At 52.4% G+C, this 17756-nt stretch overlaps 1 protein-coding gene across 1 annotated transcript; it reads left to right on the forward strand.

Annotated features, from left to right (window-relative positions):
• Window positions 1–3317: 3317 nt before the first annotated feature.
• On the forward strand, window positions 3318–11612 carry HDHD5 (haloacid dehalogenase like hydrolase domain containing 5). The gene is made up of 8 exons (XM_039571015.1): window positions 3318–3412; window positions 3496–3696; window positions 3898–4010; window positions 5284–5377; window positions 5867–5900; window positions 6274–6448; window positions 6754–6942; window positions 7390–11612. Exons 1-8 carry the CDS (start codon window positions 3326–3328, stop codon window positions 7757–7759), a joined length of 1263 nt encoding a protein of 420 aa, XP_039426949.1. The 5' UTR covers window positions 3318–3325; the 3' UTR covers window positions 7760–11612.
• The last annotated feature ends 6144 nt before the right edge of the window (window positions 11613–17756 follow it).

The raw sequence follows: 17756 nt of genomic DNA on the forward strand, positions 1-17756 counted from the left end.
GTCATTACAGGATAAGAAAGGCATTTGACTGTATTTTCTCAACCTTTAGCTTGTCCATCATTCCATGAGCAGGCTGCAGCATGGGGAGAGAAGAGATAGACGGTGGGGGGAGGGTTGGTTCAGGCCATTAGAGCCTCTGCAGCAAGGAAAGAGATGGAAGGTACGGCTACTTTCGAGGGGAGTGTGAGAAGGTCAGGAAGAGGGGGGGTGATGACAGGGCTGTGAGTCCAGGGAAAACAAAGCTGCAAAGTTTACACAGGGACCCACGGGAGAAGGCTGTGGGCAACTGCCTGTTTTGCTTGTCTCTGTAGTGAGCTGTGGAAGGGGTGGGAGAGACATCCAAGCACGGTGTGGACAGGGGAAGAAGAGGGAGTCTCCTGTGGGCTGGTGTGAGAAGGGCAGACAGGCGATCCCCAGGGGTATTTGGGGTATGGCTGTTGCCGGATGTACCCGCAGAGGAAATCGCGAGGTCCGTCCACGAACAGCACGAGGAACGGGAAGCTCGTAGCAGAGTCACAGAGAAATTCCCAGCTCTTGAAGGGAAAATGACACAACCGGGCGTTTAGCGCAGGGATGATGGGCTAAAGCCTGCCTGCGGGTGCTGGGGCTCGGCAGCCCTGCCGCTGCTCAGCCTGAGCCCGGCCGCTGGCAAAGTCCCTCCGCGGTGGTTTAAAAATAAGCTCTGCAGCCTGTTGGACAGCCTTGCTTGGAAAAATAAACACGGCAGCGCCGGCAGCCCGCAGCGGAGCGCACCCGCACGCTCCGGGGACACCTCGGATACCCCCCAAAGTCCCCTCGGGAGCAGAACAACGCGTTCCCTTCCCTCCCTCCGGGCAGACCCCACATCCCCACCCGCATCCCCCGTGCCCGGAGCCCCCCGGGGCGGGGCGCAGGTGAGCGCTGCGGGCCCGCCCGCCGCCGTGGAGCAGCAGCGCCTCCCGCAGGGATGCGCCGGGATAACAACCCGCATCGGGGAGGGGGGGGATAAAACCCCCAAAACCCGTACCCACAAACCCCCACCCCCGAACTCCTGGATATTTAATACACTAAAGGGTTTTTTTTAGCAGTGAAATCCTCTCTGCGATAGGGAATGGACTGGATGTCTCTCCCAGCTCTTTTGCAAGTGTCGGGAACGGGAAGAAAGGGGCAAAAGTATCCCTACATTTAAAAAAAAGGGACTGACAGAGCCCCACAAAGCAGTTCAGTCTAGAGGCACCGAAACCAGCAACCAAAACAACCCGTCTAACTTGCAAGTGGCTGTATCATTTAAAAGGCCATAAATCCACGTTAGCAAATACCCCAAGCAGAAATCACAGCAAATCAATCACATTTTCACTCTGCCAGGAGGGACCGCCTCGGTGGATGGGCGAGAAGCACTCGAGACAAGGCTCTTGTGTTTGTCATTAATTTCAGGAACTCTTTGCCTCTCTCTCTGCCTATTTTTCATCGACAGCCAAGGAAGGCGAGGGTTGGAGGCCTCTGGTTTGTACACAGTTGAGAAGGCACATTTCAAAATAGCTGTAGCTGGCTTCCTTGTGCTGGTGGGAGAAGGTTTGAAGCCCCGTTCTACAGGGAGCTAAATACTTCCAGTAACGTCTCCAAGGCCAGCATAAATTGTGCCAGAGCAGGAGGAGCTGCAAACACTTCTGAGAAATTAAAGTGATCCTGGCAAATTGAGGAAATTACAAAAAATAAACGGTAGGTAATTCAGTTAAGGCAAAAGCACTTAAGGAGGAATAACCATCTGTACAAATGTATATCTCTGAGTTGCCAGTGCTTTAATAGCTCTGCAAATAGGGCTCTGGGTGTTGAAGTGGGTCAAAAACAAATTAAGGTTGGTGTTCATGGCAATGGAAGCGTAAAAACAAACAATTACACTGTTTGTGTAATTGATGCCTAAAGTCATACGTGTTAAACCTGCCCTGTCGAGGGACTCAGGAGATCTTAAGCCCAGTCAGAAAGCAAACAAACATTGTTTCATCTCCATGGATGTGAAATGAACCTTTTACTTTCCCCAGGTTTGGAAGGGCCTCAGCAGAATTCAGTGGCAAGATTTCTGTTTCACAGTGCAGGAAAGAGGGACGGAGTCTGTCCAAGAGCAAAAAAAGTGACCAGAGTTTTAGAGAACCTTATTATCTGCAGGAAAAAGGGTTTGCATAGAAAAGGCTGAGCAAAGGCAGGGCAGCAACTCACAGAATTCTCAAGGTTGGAAAAGACCTGCAAGGTCACCAAGTCCAAACTTCAGCTGATCACCACCCTGTCAACCAGACCACGGAACTGAGTGCCACATCCAGTAATTTCTTGAACACCTCCAGGGATGGTGATTCCACCACCTCCCTGGGCAGTCCGTTCCAACACCTGACCACAGTTTCAGAGAAGAAATTCTTCCTGATGCCCAACCTGTCTTACCCTGGCACAGCTTGAGGCTATGTCCGCTTGTCCTGTTGCTGTTGCCTGGGAGAAGAGCCCGACCCTCACCTGGCTACAGGCTCCTTTCAGGTACTTGTAGAGAGTGATGAGCTCTCCCCTGAGCCTCTTTTACAGGCTAAACACTCCCAGCTCCCCCAGCTACTCCTCATAGAATTTGTACTCCAAAACCTTCACCAGTCTTGCTGCCCTTCTGTGGACTTGTTCCACACCTCAATTTCTTGTAGTGAGGGGCGCAGGACTGGACACAGCAGTCAAGGTGGGACCTCACCAGTGCCGAGTACGGGGGGACAATCACTGCTCTGGTCAGCTGGCAGAGATAACAAGCTGCAGTGCAATTCCTTGGCATGCATACTGCAGGCAGGGTAAGCAGTAACCACGCTAGACTGAAACCAGGCTATGCCCGGAGCGACGCCTTTGTTGTCATGAAGCCCGGGCCGCACAGCTCGGGAGCAGTTTTGCACACAGACCGAGAGTCTCCTGTTCTTTGTTTCTGTGAAGGGCTGAGATAAACCCGCTCTGATTGCTTTGTAGGGGTCAAAGCTTTTCGCTCCCTCCTGCCCAAATCTCTCCTCGCCCGTGATTCTGCACGCATCTACCATGTAGCCAGCGCACCCCTTTCCGTCCACGTCCCGTTCCAACACCCGCTCCTCTCTCCAGCTCTCCCCAAACCCACAACCCCCACAACTTTGTCCCGAAGCAGGGGGTGCACCCCCTCCGCCGGCAGCCCCTTTCCCCGGCAGCACCGCTCCCCGGCCCCGCGGCTGCCGGCCGCTCTCCCGCCCCGCCCCGCCGCGCCGCGCCCCCCGAGCGCCCGCCCCGCTCCCGCCCCGCGGCCCGCGCCTCGCTGGGAGCTGTAGTCCGGGCAGGGCGGCGTGCCCGAGGCCGGAGCGGGCGGATGGCGCTGCGCGGCTCCCTGCGGGCCGGCCGGGCGCTGCTGCGCGCCCCGGGGCCGCCCGCCCGCGGGCTCTGCGCCCACAGCCGGGTGCGTGCGCGGCCGGGGCGCGGGGCGGGCGGGGCACGGGCGGGCGGGCTCCCGGGTGACCGTGCCCTCCGCTCGCCTTGCAGCCGCCGGCCTTCGGGTTCCTCTTCGATGTGGACGGCGTGCTGGTGCGGGGCAGCCAGGCCCTGCCCGCCGCCCGCCGCGCCTTCCAGCGGCTCTCGGACGGCAGCGGGCGGCTGCGGGTGCCCCTCGTGTTCCTGACCAACGCCGGGAACTGCCTGCGCTCGGCCAAGGCCCGAGAGCTGTCCCAGGCGCTGGGGCTGCAGGTAACGGGGACGGGGCAGCGGGAGCGCTCCCGGCGCGGCGTGCCGGCCGTGGGAGGAGGGAGCCCACGGCAGGGAAGCACCGCGAGTGCTGTGCCTCGGCCCGAGGCGCTGGCCAGGGGCGGGCGGCAGCCACGCGACCGCCGGGAGATGGGGGCGAAGTCCTGCCTGCGGTTCCCAGCCGGCCTCTGCTCCGTCCCGCAGGTGTCTCCGGAGCAGGTGATCCTGTCCCACAGCCCGCTGCAGCTCTTCAGCCGGTTCCACCAGAGGTGCATGCTGGTGGCCGGGCAGGGGCCCGTGGAGGAGAACGCCCACACGTATCCTTTGCTCCGTGTGCCTCATGGTGCTCTGTACATCCCGCTGCGGCATCCCAGCTAAAGCCTGCTGCTCCTGCCCTGCCCCTACCGCTCGCTCCCGCTCGCTCAGCTTCTAGAAGCACAAGGAGACACAAAGGTCACTGGGCTTACCTTATGGGGCAGAGTCCTCATGGTCAGGTGCAGACGCTGTTGATCTCCATTTTGGTCACCTCCTGGCTCCCCTATTCAGCGTTGGCTTCTCATGCTCATTACCTCTCCTGTGGTTGCTGTTCTGTTGGTGGGATGTGACCATGAGGACTCCATCAGCTTTAGGTGTCTCTCACTTTTGAGTTAAAGTTGTGGTCCTCCCATTCTTTCATGGCAAAGCCCATTAGAGATCACTTCCAACTGTCCCATGGATAAAGTTTTCCCCAGAATCTGACAGCACTTGAAGGAACTCAAATACAGTGGGGCTTTGAGCAATCTGGTCCAGTGGAAGGTGTCCCTGTCTGTGGCAGGGGTTTGAGAACTAGATGATCTTTAAGGTCCCTTCCAACTTAAACTGTTTTATGAAATGTCATTAGAGTCAGAGCATCCCAGCACAGGGAAGTGGTCAAGTGGCAATCCCATGTGCATAAGTGCCTGGCTGAGGCGAAGGACCAGCAGGTCAGACGTGTCTGCAGGGAGGTAAGAACTGCCTTCAGTGCTTGCACCATCTCAGCCTCTGCACGCAGGGTCACACCCCGGACTCAACGTTTAACTTCATTTGTTCCAAAAACATGGCCCTTCTCTGTGTTTCCCCAAGGCACATAGGGTGAGCTAAGGACAAGGTGTTCTGCAAGCAAACGCAGCTCATCCTTCACCTGTATGTTTTTATCAGCACAGACCATTTTCCTTGCACTAACTGAGCTGACCAAGGCTTCACTGATTCTGTTTCAGCCTCCCCAGCCCCCTGTGCTGCACCAATATCAGCACCCTGGCATAAAGGTCTCCCAAAGCACATCTATTCTGTCTTGAAGTGGCAGCCTCTGCTCTTTGCCCAGTTCCAGGGATTGCTGTTGAGTCACCTCAGCCAGGTTTTGGGGGTTTTTTGGTAACCTTTAGGGCCATCCATAGGTTGGAACACAGTCTGGCTGAAGGCCATGAGGTTTTGCATTACCACACTGCTCTGTTACTAGGACTCGTATTCTTTAGTCCTACAGATGCTTTTGCAAGTAACTTAAAAAAAACCAGTCACTTAGAAAAACCCCCAAACAAACCAGTCTCCACAACATTCCTTGATGGTCTGAACTAGCCTGGGCTTCAAGCACGTGGTCACCATAGAGGCACTGAGGAAGGCATATCCCCTTTTAGACATGGTGGACCTGAGCCGGAGGCCAAAAGAACTGGTAATTCCCTGAAGCAGCAGCAGCAGAAGGGCTGTTCTGCTGCAGAGGGGGTCACAGCACACAGCTCAGGGCAGGGAAGCTGCAAAGGGACAGGGCAGCTGGCTGCTGGTGACGTCCCTTAGCAAGAGCCTGGCACTGACACTGAGCAAGCAGCACCTCTGCTCTTCCCAGTGTTGGCTCCTGCAGGAAGGGCAGCGACTCTCCCCTCGCCTTTCTCATGCCACACCTGTCTTCCATTGCTGTTCCTTGCAGTGAGGGGTAAGATGGCTTGGTTGACATCTGCAGCTCTGAGAGAGGAGTACAAGATGTGTGAAATCCCATCTGGGATGGCGGGAGGGGGAAAAAAATTTTCTTTCGGGATTCCAGGTGGCTTTGTCCTGCCTTTTTATGGAATTGCATTGGCAGGTTCAAAGGAGGCATTTTTAGTTTTGTTTTGGAGATGGCATTAGGTTTTGCATTTCTAACCCAGCCTTCTTTTTCTTCTGGCAGCCTCCTCCAACCACTGGCTTCCCCACTATAGAAGGTAAGCAGTGGCCTGTGTTTACATATGAGCAGCAAGCAGAACTAACAGCAAGGCAGGCCAGCTGGGATGGGAGCTAATGACATGCTGTCAGCTCGCTGGTGTCCACGGGCAGCATATTCAGAGGGCACAGCCAGGAGGCAGCCTCACTGCTGGAAAGAGCTGGATGAAAGCAAAGCCGACTTTCCTCTGTGCCATGCTCCAGTATCTGGGACCAGTGGTGCACACGGTGTGGTGCTGTGCAGACTGGAGCCCTGGCACCAGCCGTGTTCCAGTGGTAGCTGTATGTTCCAGGGCATCCCAGCAGAGGAGGGGTTTTGTTAGCAGGTGGCTTTTGGATGCTGTGAGTTTCCAAAGAGCTCTCAAAATCGTGCAGGGGTGATTCTGTTTGGCGAGCCGGTGAGGTGGGAGACAAGCCTGCAGCTCATCACTGATGTACTGCTGAGCAATGGGAACCCTGGGGCAGAGCTGCAAGATGTACCATACCCTCATCTGCCTATCCTTGCCTGCAACATGGACCTCCTGTGGATGGCTGAAGCCAAGATGCCCAGGTGAAAAGCACGTGTGGTGTTTGATTTAGCCTATTTCATACTTCTCTCATGCAGATGATCTTTTCCTACTGCATTTTTTTCAGCATTTGAATGTTTTAAGAGTTTGACTTTACGATGTAATTAGCATCAGACACATGAAAGCTGCATGAGAAACAAAGATTGAAACCTGGGACAAGCAAAAGCCAGACCACTGCCTGTGGATGGTGTGTGTGGGTGGACACCATACCCAAAACAGGCAGTAACTAAGGAGTGCTTGCTGCTTCAGTGGTGTTACTGGGGTACTCATGACCTCCTTTCTGGGGCAGGTTTGGCCATGGCACTTTCCTTCTGTGCTTGGAGAACATCTACAAGAAGGTGACGGGCAGGGAACTGAAGTACGAGGCCCTGATTGGCAAACCCAGCCCGGTCACTTACCGCTATGCCCAGTTCTTGATCCAACAGCAGGCAGAGAAGCAGGGCTGGAAGGCTCCCATCCGCCGCCTCTATGCAGTTGGGTAAGAGGCTTTTTCCTGCTGGTTTCCCTTAGGGAGTTGTATACTAACTGCTCTTTAGTGGGTTGGTTTGTTTTGGGGTTTTTTTGGTTTAATTTGGTGGGTTTAATACCAAAATCCCAGTGGTGTCTCTGGAGCCTCGCATCCTGGAACAGAGCCTTGCTAGCCTTTTGTGCCCTACACAGCAGAGCTGTGGACTGTAGGATGCAGAGTGCACATAAAGTGACTGGATTAAAGACAAAATTAAGAGACCCAGATGTAGTACTGTAGGCCTGAGCACGACACACTGCTGGGTAGACTCAGTGGCCCACTCTGGGTGCTCCTCTTGATGTTAGCAAATATCTCACACCCCTTCCTCCTTCAGTGCTGTCTTAATCCCAATCCCCCAGAGCCAGAGGGAGATGCTTGGGCTTGTTTCTCATTTCTGTTTCACACTGTGACCTTATCCAGGGACAACCCTATGTCTGATGTCTATGGGGCAAACCTCTACAACAGCTACCTCAAGTCAGCTCAGCAGAACCAGGTCCAGGCTGGGGTGAAGAGGAGCCCACAGGCAGCCAGTCCCCAGACTGAGGTTTACCTGGAGCTGAGGAATGACTGCAACAACTCAGTGGAGAGCTGCGAGTCGATTCTGGTCTGCACTGGGGTCTACCGCCACAGTGGTGATGTTCCCAAGAAAACAGAGCCACACACAGTGGAGGCAGTGTTCCATGGACATCGGGACTTCTGCTTTGACCCCAGCCTGGTGGAGGCATCGTACATAGTGCAGGATGTGGATGATGCTGTGCAACTTGCCTTTAAAAAAGAAAACTGGAGCTAGGGGTTAAGACAGGTGTGCCTAAAGATCTACTGTAAGGGATTTTATGTACTGGAAAGGGAAGATGGGGAGAATGGGCAGGGACCTGGGATGATCTTCTAATCTAGGTAACGTGAAAGAAAACTCCCTGTTGCAGCACTAAAAGCCCCTTAATTTTTTTGGTACTCATCTGCCATCCTGACAGCCACCCACAGACTTTCAGCTGTGACCATACATTGCTGCCAGCCATAATTGAGCCATAATGGAAACAGGGTATAAGGAGCAGGCTTGTCCCAGCAATCCCAGTTTTGTTCAGCTCTCACAGCTCATTCTTTTCCACACTTCGTGTGCAAAGATCAGGGGAGCCCACCCTCCTCCTTGGGAGGTGTTTGAGGGCGAAACTCTTCCCCACACAAGGAGCCGCCATCAGCCAGCGCACCATTTTACAATGTGCTGTTTGTCCAGTCCGTGACTCCAGCACACCAGAAACTGGGCTGTGGTGGCACTGTGCCAAGAGAAGGCTTTAAGTCTTTACATTCTCCTTGTGAAGAAGAAGTGCCTACGGACTTTAACAAATTCTCTTTGCCTGGGGATTTGCCACTGTATCACTGTCAGTCTGAAACAAAGTTCTGTTTTGCAGTCATCCGGCAGCTCTGGAGAGGCAGGGCCCCTCAAAGGAAGCTGCCGTAGCCAGAGCAACTTGCTGCAGGGCTGAGGTGAAAGTTATATTGTTCCCTCCCCCCTGTTTAGCATTCTGTGAACAGTCCTGCCTTTTCACATCCCGCTAGGGAGCCAGCAGCCTGCTCTCAGTAGCAGAGGAAACCACCAGAGTTTGAATTGGCAGAGTTGTCTTTGCCCAGAACTCAGTGCTGCAGCAAGAGGCTGTTTTGGCACCCACTCTGATCCCAACTGTTGCAAGGAACATCCACCTGCTCCAGCTGGCACAGCTTCCAAGAGGGGCCCTTCTTTTGCCAGACAAAAAGAGTCACAGTCCACCTTTGCTCCTTCCTTGCATGCAAGGATTCAAAGAGAAGATCATCAAGCCAGGGTGGTACCAGAGCCCCAGATCCCCAGGCCTGATCTTTTAGAATACAAATGTCAGTGTCTTTCAGTTCCTTTGTTCCTCTCATCCCTCATGTGGTTTGCAGCTCAGGGATACCCCATGCAGTCTGACCTCTGGTCCCTCCTCTTCCTTTAATGTGCAGGTAGAATCCCCCTAACATGAATCAGCAGCTGGGGCTTGCCTGCCCAGGAACATTTCCCTAAAAACATTCACCTTCTATTGCCTCTGTTCTCCCAGCTCAGGCTATCCAGAGAAAGATAAGACTTGTGCCTCCATAGACATTCCAAAGATAAGCAAGGTTTGCATGAGAAACTCCTGTGAAAGATCGGGCTTAGCGAGGAGTGTCAGAGGAGCATTGTGATTTTAGAAGCACAAATCAGTCTGTGTATATGATGCAAAGCCTTGGAGCCAACACAGCTGAGTTGGTTTTCCTAATTGCAGTCAGCTCACACCACTTCTGAAGTATCAGAAGTAGGTCTGCTCTGCCTCTTCTTTCCTCCTTCCTGCTTTACCAGGCAGCTCCACACACAGGGTACAAACAAGATGTTCTGCACAGAAGTTTGAGTTCTTAATTCAAATCTCAGCATCCATGTGCACTGCAATTCTGCTCCAGCAGCTCTCCATCCTCTCAATACTGATGTATCTTCCTAGGAAGGTCACTGCTCTAGTCTTATGTTGTGCCAGGCTCTGTGTATGAAGCAGACCAGGTGCTCTTTCAGTTAGCCAGGCAAAAGAGGTCCGTCTCTGTTTCTCTATTCTTTACTTTATGAATAGGAGCAGAAAAATACCTCTTTGTATGTGAAATCCACAGTGGGAAGCAGTTTCTTCCTCTCAGCACTACTTGGGGCTCTTCTCCTTTGTCTCACCAGGACAAGAATTGCGTGGCTGCTTCTAAAAGCAGCTGTAATGAGAGGGACACAGATTTGAATCGTTTTCCTTTCACTGGAGAGAAAAAGAAATTACCATTTCATCTAGTTGCACAAGACATGGGCCTGTCTCCACTTGCCAGAAGAGGAGGCACAGGGAAGGACTTGGTGTATGCCATAGGGAAGGTCCTTTAGCTGCAGCACCTCTCACAGCCACAGCTGTGCTGTGCGAGGCCTGAAACTGGAGCCCAAGCCCCATTTATTCATGGGGTAGCTCCAGTGTCCCTCAGTCTCACTTTCCATCCACTGCAGGAAGAGGAGCACTCCCTTTGCTTGCAGCATTTGCTGACTTGGGTGGTAACTTCCACGGGCTTCCTTGGAATGGTCCTCTAGGCCATGATTACCCAGACCTCAGGGAGCTGGCTGCTGGCAGGAAAAACGAGCCATGCCTTCAGTGTGGTGGGTGCTGCTTGCAGAAATGCTGTGGTCTGTCCACCTGCAGCAAGCCTTCAGCAGAGCTCTGCCTTGTTAAAAGTGTGGTGCCAGCTACTCAGAGAAAAGGTGCTGCTGAACCACTGTGCCCTGGGGGCTGCAGCATCTCTTCCAAGGAAGGAAGAGGTTTGCATTTGCAGCGAGAGGGAGCCAGGCATCTCCATCTTTGGAGCAGCAGTGGAGGTGAGCTGACTGATGTGAATCTGCTTCAGATGCCAAATCTGCTTTTAGCTCTGGATTTGGGGGGTTTTTCCACCAGTGTTCTGGGAGTCTTAAAAATGCGTAGGAGGAACTTCAGTGATAAGGAACTGAAGAAAGTGCTTTGCTTGTGAGTTGAAATTGAACAGAAGGGAGGAGAAGGAATCTAGAAATATCTTGTACCCTTTCCCTAGTTCATGCCAAGTAAGGCTGCATAAAAACCCTGCTTGTTGCTCTCTGCACTAATTAGCCAGATGGGCTGCCCTTGATCTGAGCAATGCCAAGACCTTTCCCCTCTTCCCCTTCTCAGCTCCTTGAAACAGTGCACTTTGTCCAAGTCCCTGCCTGGGAATTGCGTGGACCCAGTGGATGGAGTAGGAAATCTGGCTTCTCCAGCTGCTGTTGGACACTGGCTTGATTCTGGAAGGTTACTATTAATGAAAGTGCTTGGCAGGTCTCCTGTGTTCATGAGTTGTGCTAGAGTGCTGTACTAGCTTCTAGCTTATCTGCAGTTCATTTATGGACATCTGTTACTGCTAGAATTCAGTCCTTTTTCCTTGGAAGTGCAGCTTCCTGGAATTAGCTTCAAGCGTGGCTGGTGTGAAACTCTTCCTTTGCCTCATATATTGCTCAGAAGTGGTGTCTCTGAAGCCATATTTCTGTCCTTCAGAGCAGGGATACTTCTGTGCAGATCATGGGGCCAAGCAGGAGAGGGGACTTCACTCCTGATCCAGCACCTTAACGTTTATAGGATGCACTGCCCTGTACAACAAACAGGGTCAAGACCTGATCCTAACAACTCCATCTTCCAAAGATGAACAGGTTTTAGTCAAGGCAGAAGGGAGCTTGCAACTGAGAACAGCAGGAAGGAATCAAGGGATAGACCTTGTTTTGGATCTGAAGCCAAGAGCTTTTGTGGCATGCAGTAACATGGTGGCCAGAGAAGTCGGTTCCTCTACTCCAGGGACACATGCAAGCACTAACCTTGCATTCAGGGAATCAGATAACACTACTGTCCCCTTCCTTCCAGTCCTAATCCTGCCACGTCTTTCTCCCTCCAATAAATGGTAATGTTTCAGATTGTGTCATGTGCACTGTAGAAGAGTGATTGTATATCATTCAGAGAAATCACAAACTGTGATTATTTTAGATTTCATATTAATTTCAGTGCAGTTACAGAGCTGCTACTTTGATCAAGCACATATGGAAAATAATAAAAGATGTTTGCTTTGAAATAAATTTTGACTTTCTGTGTGTACATTTAATGGGTATTATCCTGCTCTCTTTCACGTCTTTGCCCTAGAAGATTGTTAGGGCAACTTCTGTTCACTTTTTCGTTTTATCCCTGCTCTTCAAACTGTTACCAGATTTTCTTGAGGGAACCACCCTGGAAGATACCCCTTCAGCAATTAAGTGGCAAACTTTCAGACCAGAACCAAAAGCTTCCCCTGACTTCAATGGAAAATTAAAGATCCTGCTAGGTGAAACCATCATCTTTAATGATCTAGAAACAGCCAATTCACTTGCATAGTTCTCATGTTTCATCAGAAGGTTTCCCATCTACAAAGTTCACAGCTCACAGGGTGCACATTAGACAGCAAAACAGGTGTGATGCAGAGTCCTGAGAACTTGGTGTTGAAAGCAACAATCAGTAAAGCAGTTTTGGAGGGATGGGACAAGGATTCCCATTCTCAGCAGAGAGAGGAACTGAATTATTTTCTGCATCCTGGAGAAGCAAGCTATGGCCCTGACCTCTAATAAATAACGATAAAACGTGTTAATCAGCCTTCTCCTTTTAGCCAGTGCTCTGGTAGTTGGAGCACTCACCCAGGACGGGGCTAATCAAGGTTTAGTTAAGCAGAGAGAGATCACAAGCTGAAGCTCCCAGGTGCTGCGTGTTTTAATCACTACACTTGTCAGCTTAGTGGGCTGAGGCTGTGTGAGCAGGGCAAGAGCAGGCTCGTGGAAATGGTTCTCCAGACACCACAGGATGCCTGCAGGGGCTGGGGAGGTTCCTGAATCCAAGGTAGGCAGGCGGGAACAGGGAGGATCTGTGGTTGCAGGGCAAGGGCAGCCTAGGGTTAAGGTGTCCCTTGTAGGAGAGCCTTAGCTGGGAGTTAGATTTCCAGAGAAATCCTTACCCAGCCTAAGGTGCAGACTTAAACACTGAAGAAGGACCAACCTGAACTACAGGATTGAGAGCCCTGGAGAAGTTTGCTCCCAGGGGCGTGCTGTGAGAAATGCCTGCCAGGGTAACCCCTGGGAAGTGCTTGCTCCCTGCTCACCCTGGTACCTTTGGGGCCCTGCCCAAACCCTTCCATTACTGGACCTTCCTAACCCCAATTATAAAAGCACAAATCTTCTTCTTTTTTTTTTTTTTTTTTTTTTTTTTACTGCCACAGTCAATTTGATGAACACTATGCACTTACAGACATTCACAGAGCCAGTCTGCAGCAGCTTAAAACCCCACACCAGCAAGGCAGCTACATGTTCTCTAGGAACCAAAACTCCATCAAGAAAACATTCATCAAGAAAACACTTCATTCACTATAATAATCCTAATTTTCCTTTTCAATCATTTCAACTATGAAGAACTTTCATTTTCTCCTCAAGGTCAGATCAATACATGCTCCATGCTAAGACTGAGCAACTACAAAATACCAAGAGCAAACCCCAGTTCCGCTCTCCAAACCCCTACCCTGCTACAAGCATGAAAAGAAACATCTTGGCATTTTCTGCCGGTGTTGAAAGCTCTTTGAACCGACATGTAATTACGAGCAATAGACTGTTACACTTGTGTATCCTTTGGAAGAGTATCTGCATTCCCTGCCCCGTAACTCGGGATCAGCAGTTTCCTTACAAAGACTGCCTTCAGCAGCCAAAGCATCGTTGACTTTTGGTGCTGGCCAGGTGAAACATTTTTACACTTGTCTGTAACTTCAGCCCTGACCATTCGAATGGATTAGGTAAATGCAGTACAGAGCGTGTGTCAGAGAATCCCAGAAGCTTCCTTTCCCACACAAAAGGCATTTTAAGTATGGTTGGAGCAGATTATGCTCAAACTCACTGAGATCAGCTTTGCCTCCTTCCCTCCCACTGCTGCCAGTTTCTGACAGCTTACTGCAGGGTATAATTAGGTATCTGGTTTCTGGTCTTTCTTTCAGGCATGTATCTGCCTCTTCTTTCTTCTCCTTCCCCCAAGAAATTGAGTCATTATTTTGTTTCCTCCCAAGTTCAGCCCTCAACAAAGTTTTGCCTTCCCCCAGCAGGGGTATTTTTGAGGGCACACTACTTGTTTCCACTTGTAGTGTAAACTAAAAATGGCAGCATTTTAGATATTCAGTATGACTATTGCACAAAACTCTGTTGTCTGCTGTTTGCCTTTAAATATATGTATACACACACATCTCTGTGCATACACATCACTACATAAAAAAGCCAAAAACGTAGCCTGGGAGCTGCTGAAGAGTAGAAGCTATTTATAGTTTAGCTTTTTAATGTTTTAACAGTAATGGTTAAGCACTAACACATCCAAGGGCTGCACATTGCATTAAATAACTAGATCACATGGGAAGCATCAACTTGTCATATCTCATCCTACAGTGTGCTACAAAAAGCTCTTCAGTGCTTTCTCGAGTAGAAGGCATTTCTCCCCTCATTCCCATTTTAAGGAAGAGGCACAATTTCTGCTTCCTTTCCTACAAATAAGCTTCTTTCTTATTCTCACCTGTTTGTTTGGGTTGTGTTTGCAGTGCTGGAGCCCATGTTCAGCCCAAGGAAGCCCTTGAGCTTCCACCCTCCTTCCTGGTGCTCTCCCATCCCTGGTCATAACTCCCCTTGCCCTGCAACCACAGGTCCTCCCTGTTCCCGCCTGCCTACCTTGGATGCAGGAACCTCCCCAGCCCCTGCAGGCATCCTGTGGTGTCTGGAGAACCATTTCCACGAGCCTGCTCTTGCCCTGCTCACGCAGCCTCAGCCCAGCAGGCCCCCTGAGCACCCAGCTTCCTCCCAGCTGCCTCAATTCCCTGTGCCCAGCTCCCCACATCACCTGGGTGGCATGGTCAGAGCCCATTTCCCGGGTTTGCAGACCAGCTGCAGGCGACAGCCCACCCCTCCAAAGCTCAGGGCTCCCCACCCAGTTCCATTTACCCCAGCAGGTGGGACACCGGATGGCCACCTAAAGCTTTGGGAAATGAGGCTTCTTTGTGAAATGAGTGCCTGGATCAAAAGCATAGATGTGAGTGCCTGTGGCAGGCTGCCAGGGCAGCTAAGTGAGCATGTCCAGCCTATGGCACACAGGGAATTGCACTGCTCAGGAAATCCAGAGCATGGCAGCCAACGAGGCAAAGCTGTCACTGTCTGCTGCCCAGGCAGGGCAGGACCAGCCCTCTCTGCATGAGGGCTGTTGCCCTGAGCGGCCCAGGTGGATGCTTGGTTTTCATTCCACATCCTCTTGTAGAAGTGGAAAACTCCTCTTGCAGCAGAATGTGCAAGACCAAGACCAGTTTAGCTGTTCACGCATGGATCATGCCAGTGACACAAGTATTGGCTTACCCTGAGGACAGCCAGGTGAAGGTGCCCACCCACCTTGGATAAAAGCCAGGATCCAGAGCATAAGAATGTGGTTTTACCCTCTACCGTGGACCACACACACTTACGCTGCCATCTACCCCAGCCTTTCTGTGGAAACCAAATTAGGAGGCACAGCTGGTGTCATTCACAGCACTCTGAGCTGTCCTGAACTCCCAAGGAGGACCAGGCTCTGCTTGAACATGAAAGAGCAACATAGAGAGCAATCATCCTCCCTGGCCATGGCCTCCAGCCTCATGCTCCCTATCAAACAGAGACCGTCCACAGAAGCCTAAGTGAAGTGTTTGTGGGGTTGTACAAAAATCGTAGTCTAAGCAATTGTTTAGCCACGGATTTTTCTTTGGCAGCAAAGTCAGTCAAAGGGAGAAAGCCTTGCCAGCAAAACACACAGGGCTCAGCAGCAGAGCCCAGGCTCTCATGCCTGACAATCCACACAACCCTAGAGGCTGGAGAGCAAAGCCAACATGATGGGAGTGTATCTGGCAAGGAAGAGAGGTGGCTCACTGCTCTGTCTTCTTGCGTCGTGAATGACCTTGGACCAAGCTACTCACCTGAGATTGCTGCTGCATTGCTTCCAGCACACAAAACCTTGCCACATTCCTGTGATGGGTGGCTGTTCCCTCACAATGCAGAGGGAATAGTGTCCCCGGTGTCACTTGCAGCAACCTGGCAGCACCTTCGAGGCACTGATGTGGGATGTGGATCATGGGGAGCAGCTCCTGGGCAAGGCAGAGGGCAGAGGGGGTGCCAGAGGTGTGATGCCTGGGCCAAGCACCTTGACAGAGGCCCTCGAGCTGCCTGGGCTAAATGCAGGCAGTGCTGGACAGGGCTGCTGGGAGCCTGCTCTGAGAGGTCCTTGGCCTCAGGCTGTCATGCAGCCACCTGCTGGAGAAGAAGTGGCAACAGCCCTCTTTGGAGGGCTAAAATTGGTGACCTTCTTGAAATGAAGTGGTTTTATTTGCTAATGGAAACGTGGAATTCGTGACAAAGCCCTCAGCAAGAGAGCACATGGTGTGTTCAGCCTCATCTGGTGCTGGGGACCATGACAAGGTCATGGAAGAGAGGAAGGCAGTGGCACAGGTAGCGCTGATGCGAAGTTGGATCTTGGCAAGTGTGTCCCAGAATTGCAAACATAACGTGAGTGTAGCAGAAAATAGATGTTCCCCCTCTGAGCTGCACCCCAGCCAAGCAGGATGCGGCAGCAGGGATGCAGCAGCACGGACTTGGAAGCAGGGCAGCAGCCTGTGGGGGGGACCACGGGAACTCCTGCTTGTTGCTATCCCAGTTGAGAGGTGGTACCATTTCAGCCCTGTGCTGCCCAAGTAACCGTGTTAAAGCTTGCATAGCCTCCAGTTACATTCTCTCTTTCCCTCTGTTCTCACCATGCTTTTAGAAAACTGATTTATCTGTGCCCCCTCGCTCCAGTCTCCACTGACAGCAATGCTTCTGCCGTGACCTTTCCTTCCCCTGCCTTTCCTCCTGATTATTGCCGTGTGTCCAAAGAAATCTTTGTGTCAATCCATCCCAAGTTCTCTCTTTCCCTTTCTCAGTTATCTCTTTGCTTCAAGTTTAAGCATGAATTCTCCTTGTTGCCCAGAGCAGCCAGGGACATTGACTGGAGAAGGGCTCCTCAGGGAGCCTGCACCAACATGTATTAGATGGTTGTCACTGCTGTCCTCGATGTCCTTTCCCAGTACTAAGCAGCATTTGCTCAGTCCCATGTGTTGATTTAGCAACACCCTCAAAACATGGAGCTATTTTGGATCTTTATCTCAAAGTGTAGTTAATACAGACATTCGTGGAGACAGTTTATTTGATGTGCTTCACATCATTGTCAGGCAGCGCCTGGCTCATCACTGGTAGGCACAGGTAAGAATGAGGGACTGGTGATGCTGAGCACCGAGCCACTTTGGAACATGATGTGCCAAGCTGGTGATGAATGGATGCAGCCAGCTATTAACCTCAATTCGAGGCCATTGATAGTAGGTCAATAAAGGTCCTGACTGGTGCTTTCAGTAGAAGTAGGAACTTTAGGGCTATTCATATCAATTTAAAGGCTCTGTCCCATCATGGCAAGCTGGGAAGGGCCCTCAGCATGTGGATTGGCTCAGCTCAGAAAATTGGTGGGATAAAAGACACTTAGTTTGATGAACAATCACACCAATGTAGGGGCAGATGAATGTCCAGCAGCACAGATGAGCCACGAGTGAGTGCTTCACTGTAGGCTCTGTGCCAGGCCAAGTGGTCTTTGTCTTGGTCAGCCTAGAGAGATCAGGGGAGACTGAAGCGCTTCCGATGTTACGGAGTGGCTGCCGGGGTGCTCTGGCGTGTCCATGGGCGACTCGCCCGGGCGCGGCTCGCTCCATTCGCGGGGGTCCTGCGGGGCAGGAGGCAGGATGCTCCCCGAGATGTGCAAGGGGAGCATCCCCGGGGACGGGGCGGGGGCGCCTTCCTACCCCTCCCCTTCTCGCCCCCCTCCTCCTCTCCCCCGGCCGCGCAGCCTCTCCCCCAGCCCCAGCCCCAGCCCACCCACCGCCGCCAGCCGCCCGCCCCGGCTCCGGCAGCTGCTGCGGCTGCTGCTCGGCGCCGCCCCCGGGCTCCCCCGCCGGCTGCCGCCGCTCGGGCTCTCGGCACCGCTGCCGCTGCCGCTGCCGGGGCCGGGGCCGGTGCGGCGGCGCGGGGGGCGGGCCGGGGGCGGGCCGGGGGCCGCGGCGCGGCCGTCGGGCCCGGCGCGCCGGCTCGGGGGGCCGGGGAGGACCATGCACCGCGCTGCCTCCAACCAGCGCTCGGTCTCCTCCTCCTCGGGCTCCTT

This window comes from Corvus cornix, chromosome 1A (assembly GCF_000738735.6).
Source record: "Corvus cornix cornix isolate S_Up_H32 chromosome 1A, ASM73873v5, whole genome shotgun sequence".
In the NCBI taxonomy this organism is placed as follows: Eukaryota; Metazoa; Chordata; class Aves; order Passeriformes; family Corvidae; genus Corvus; species Corvus cornix.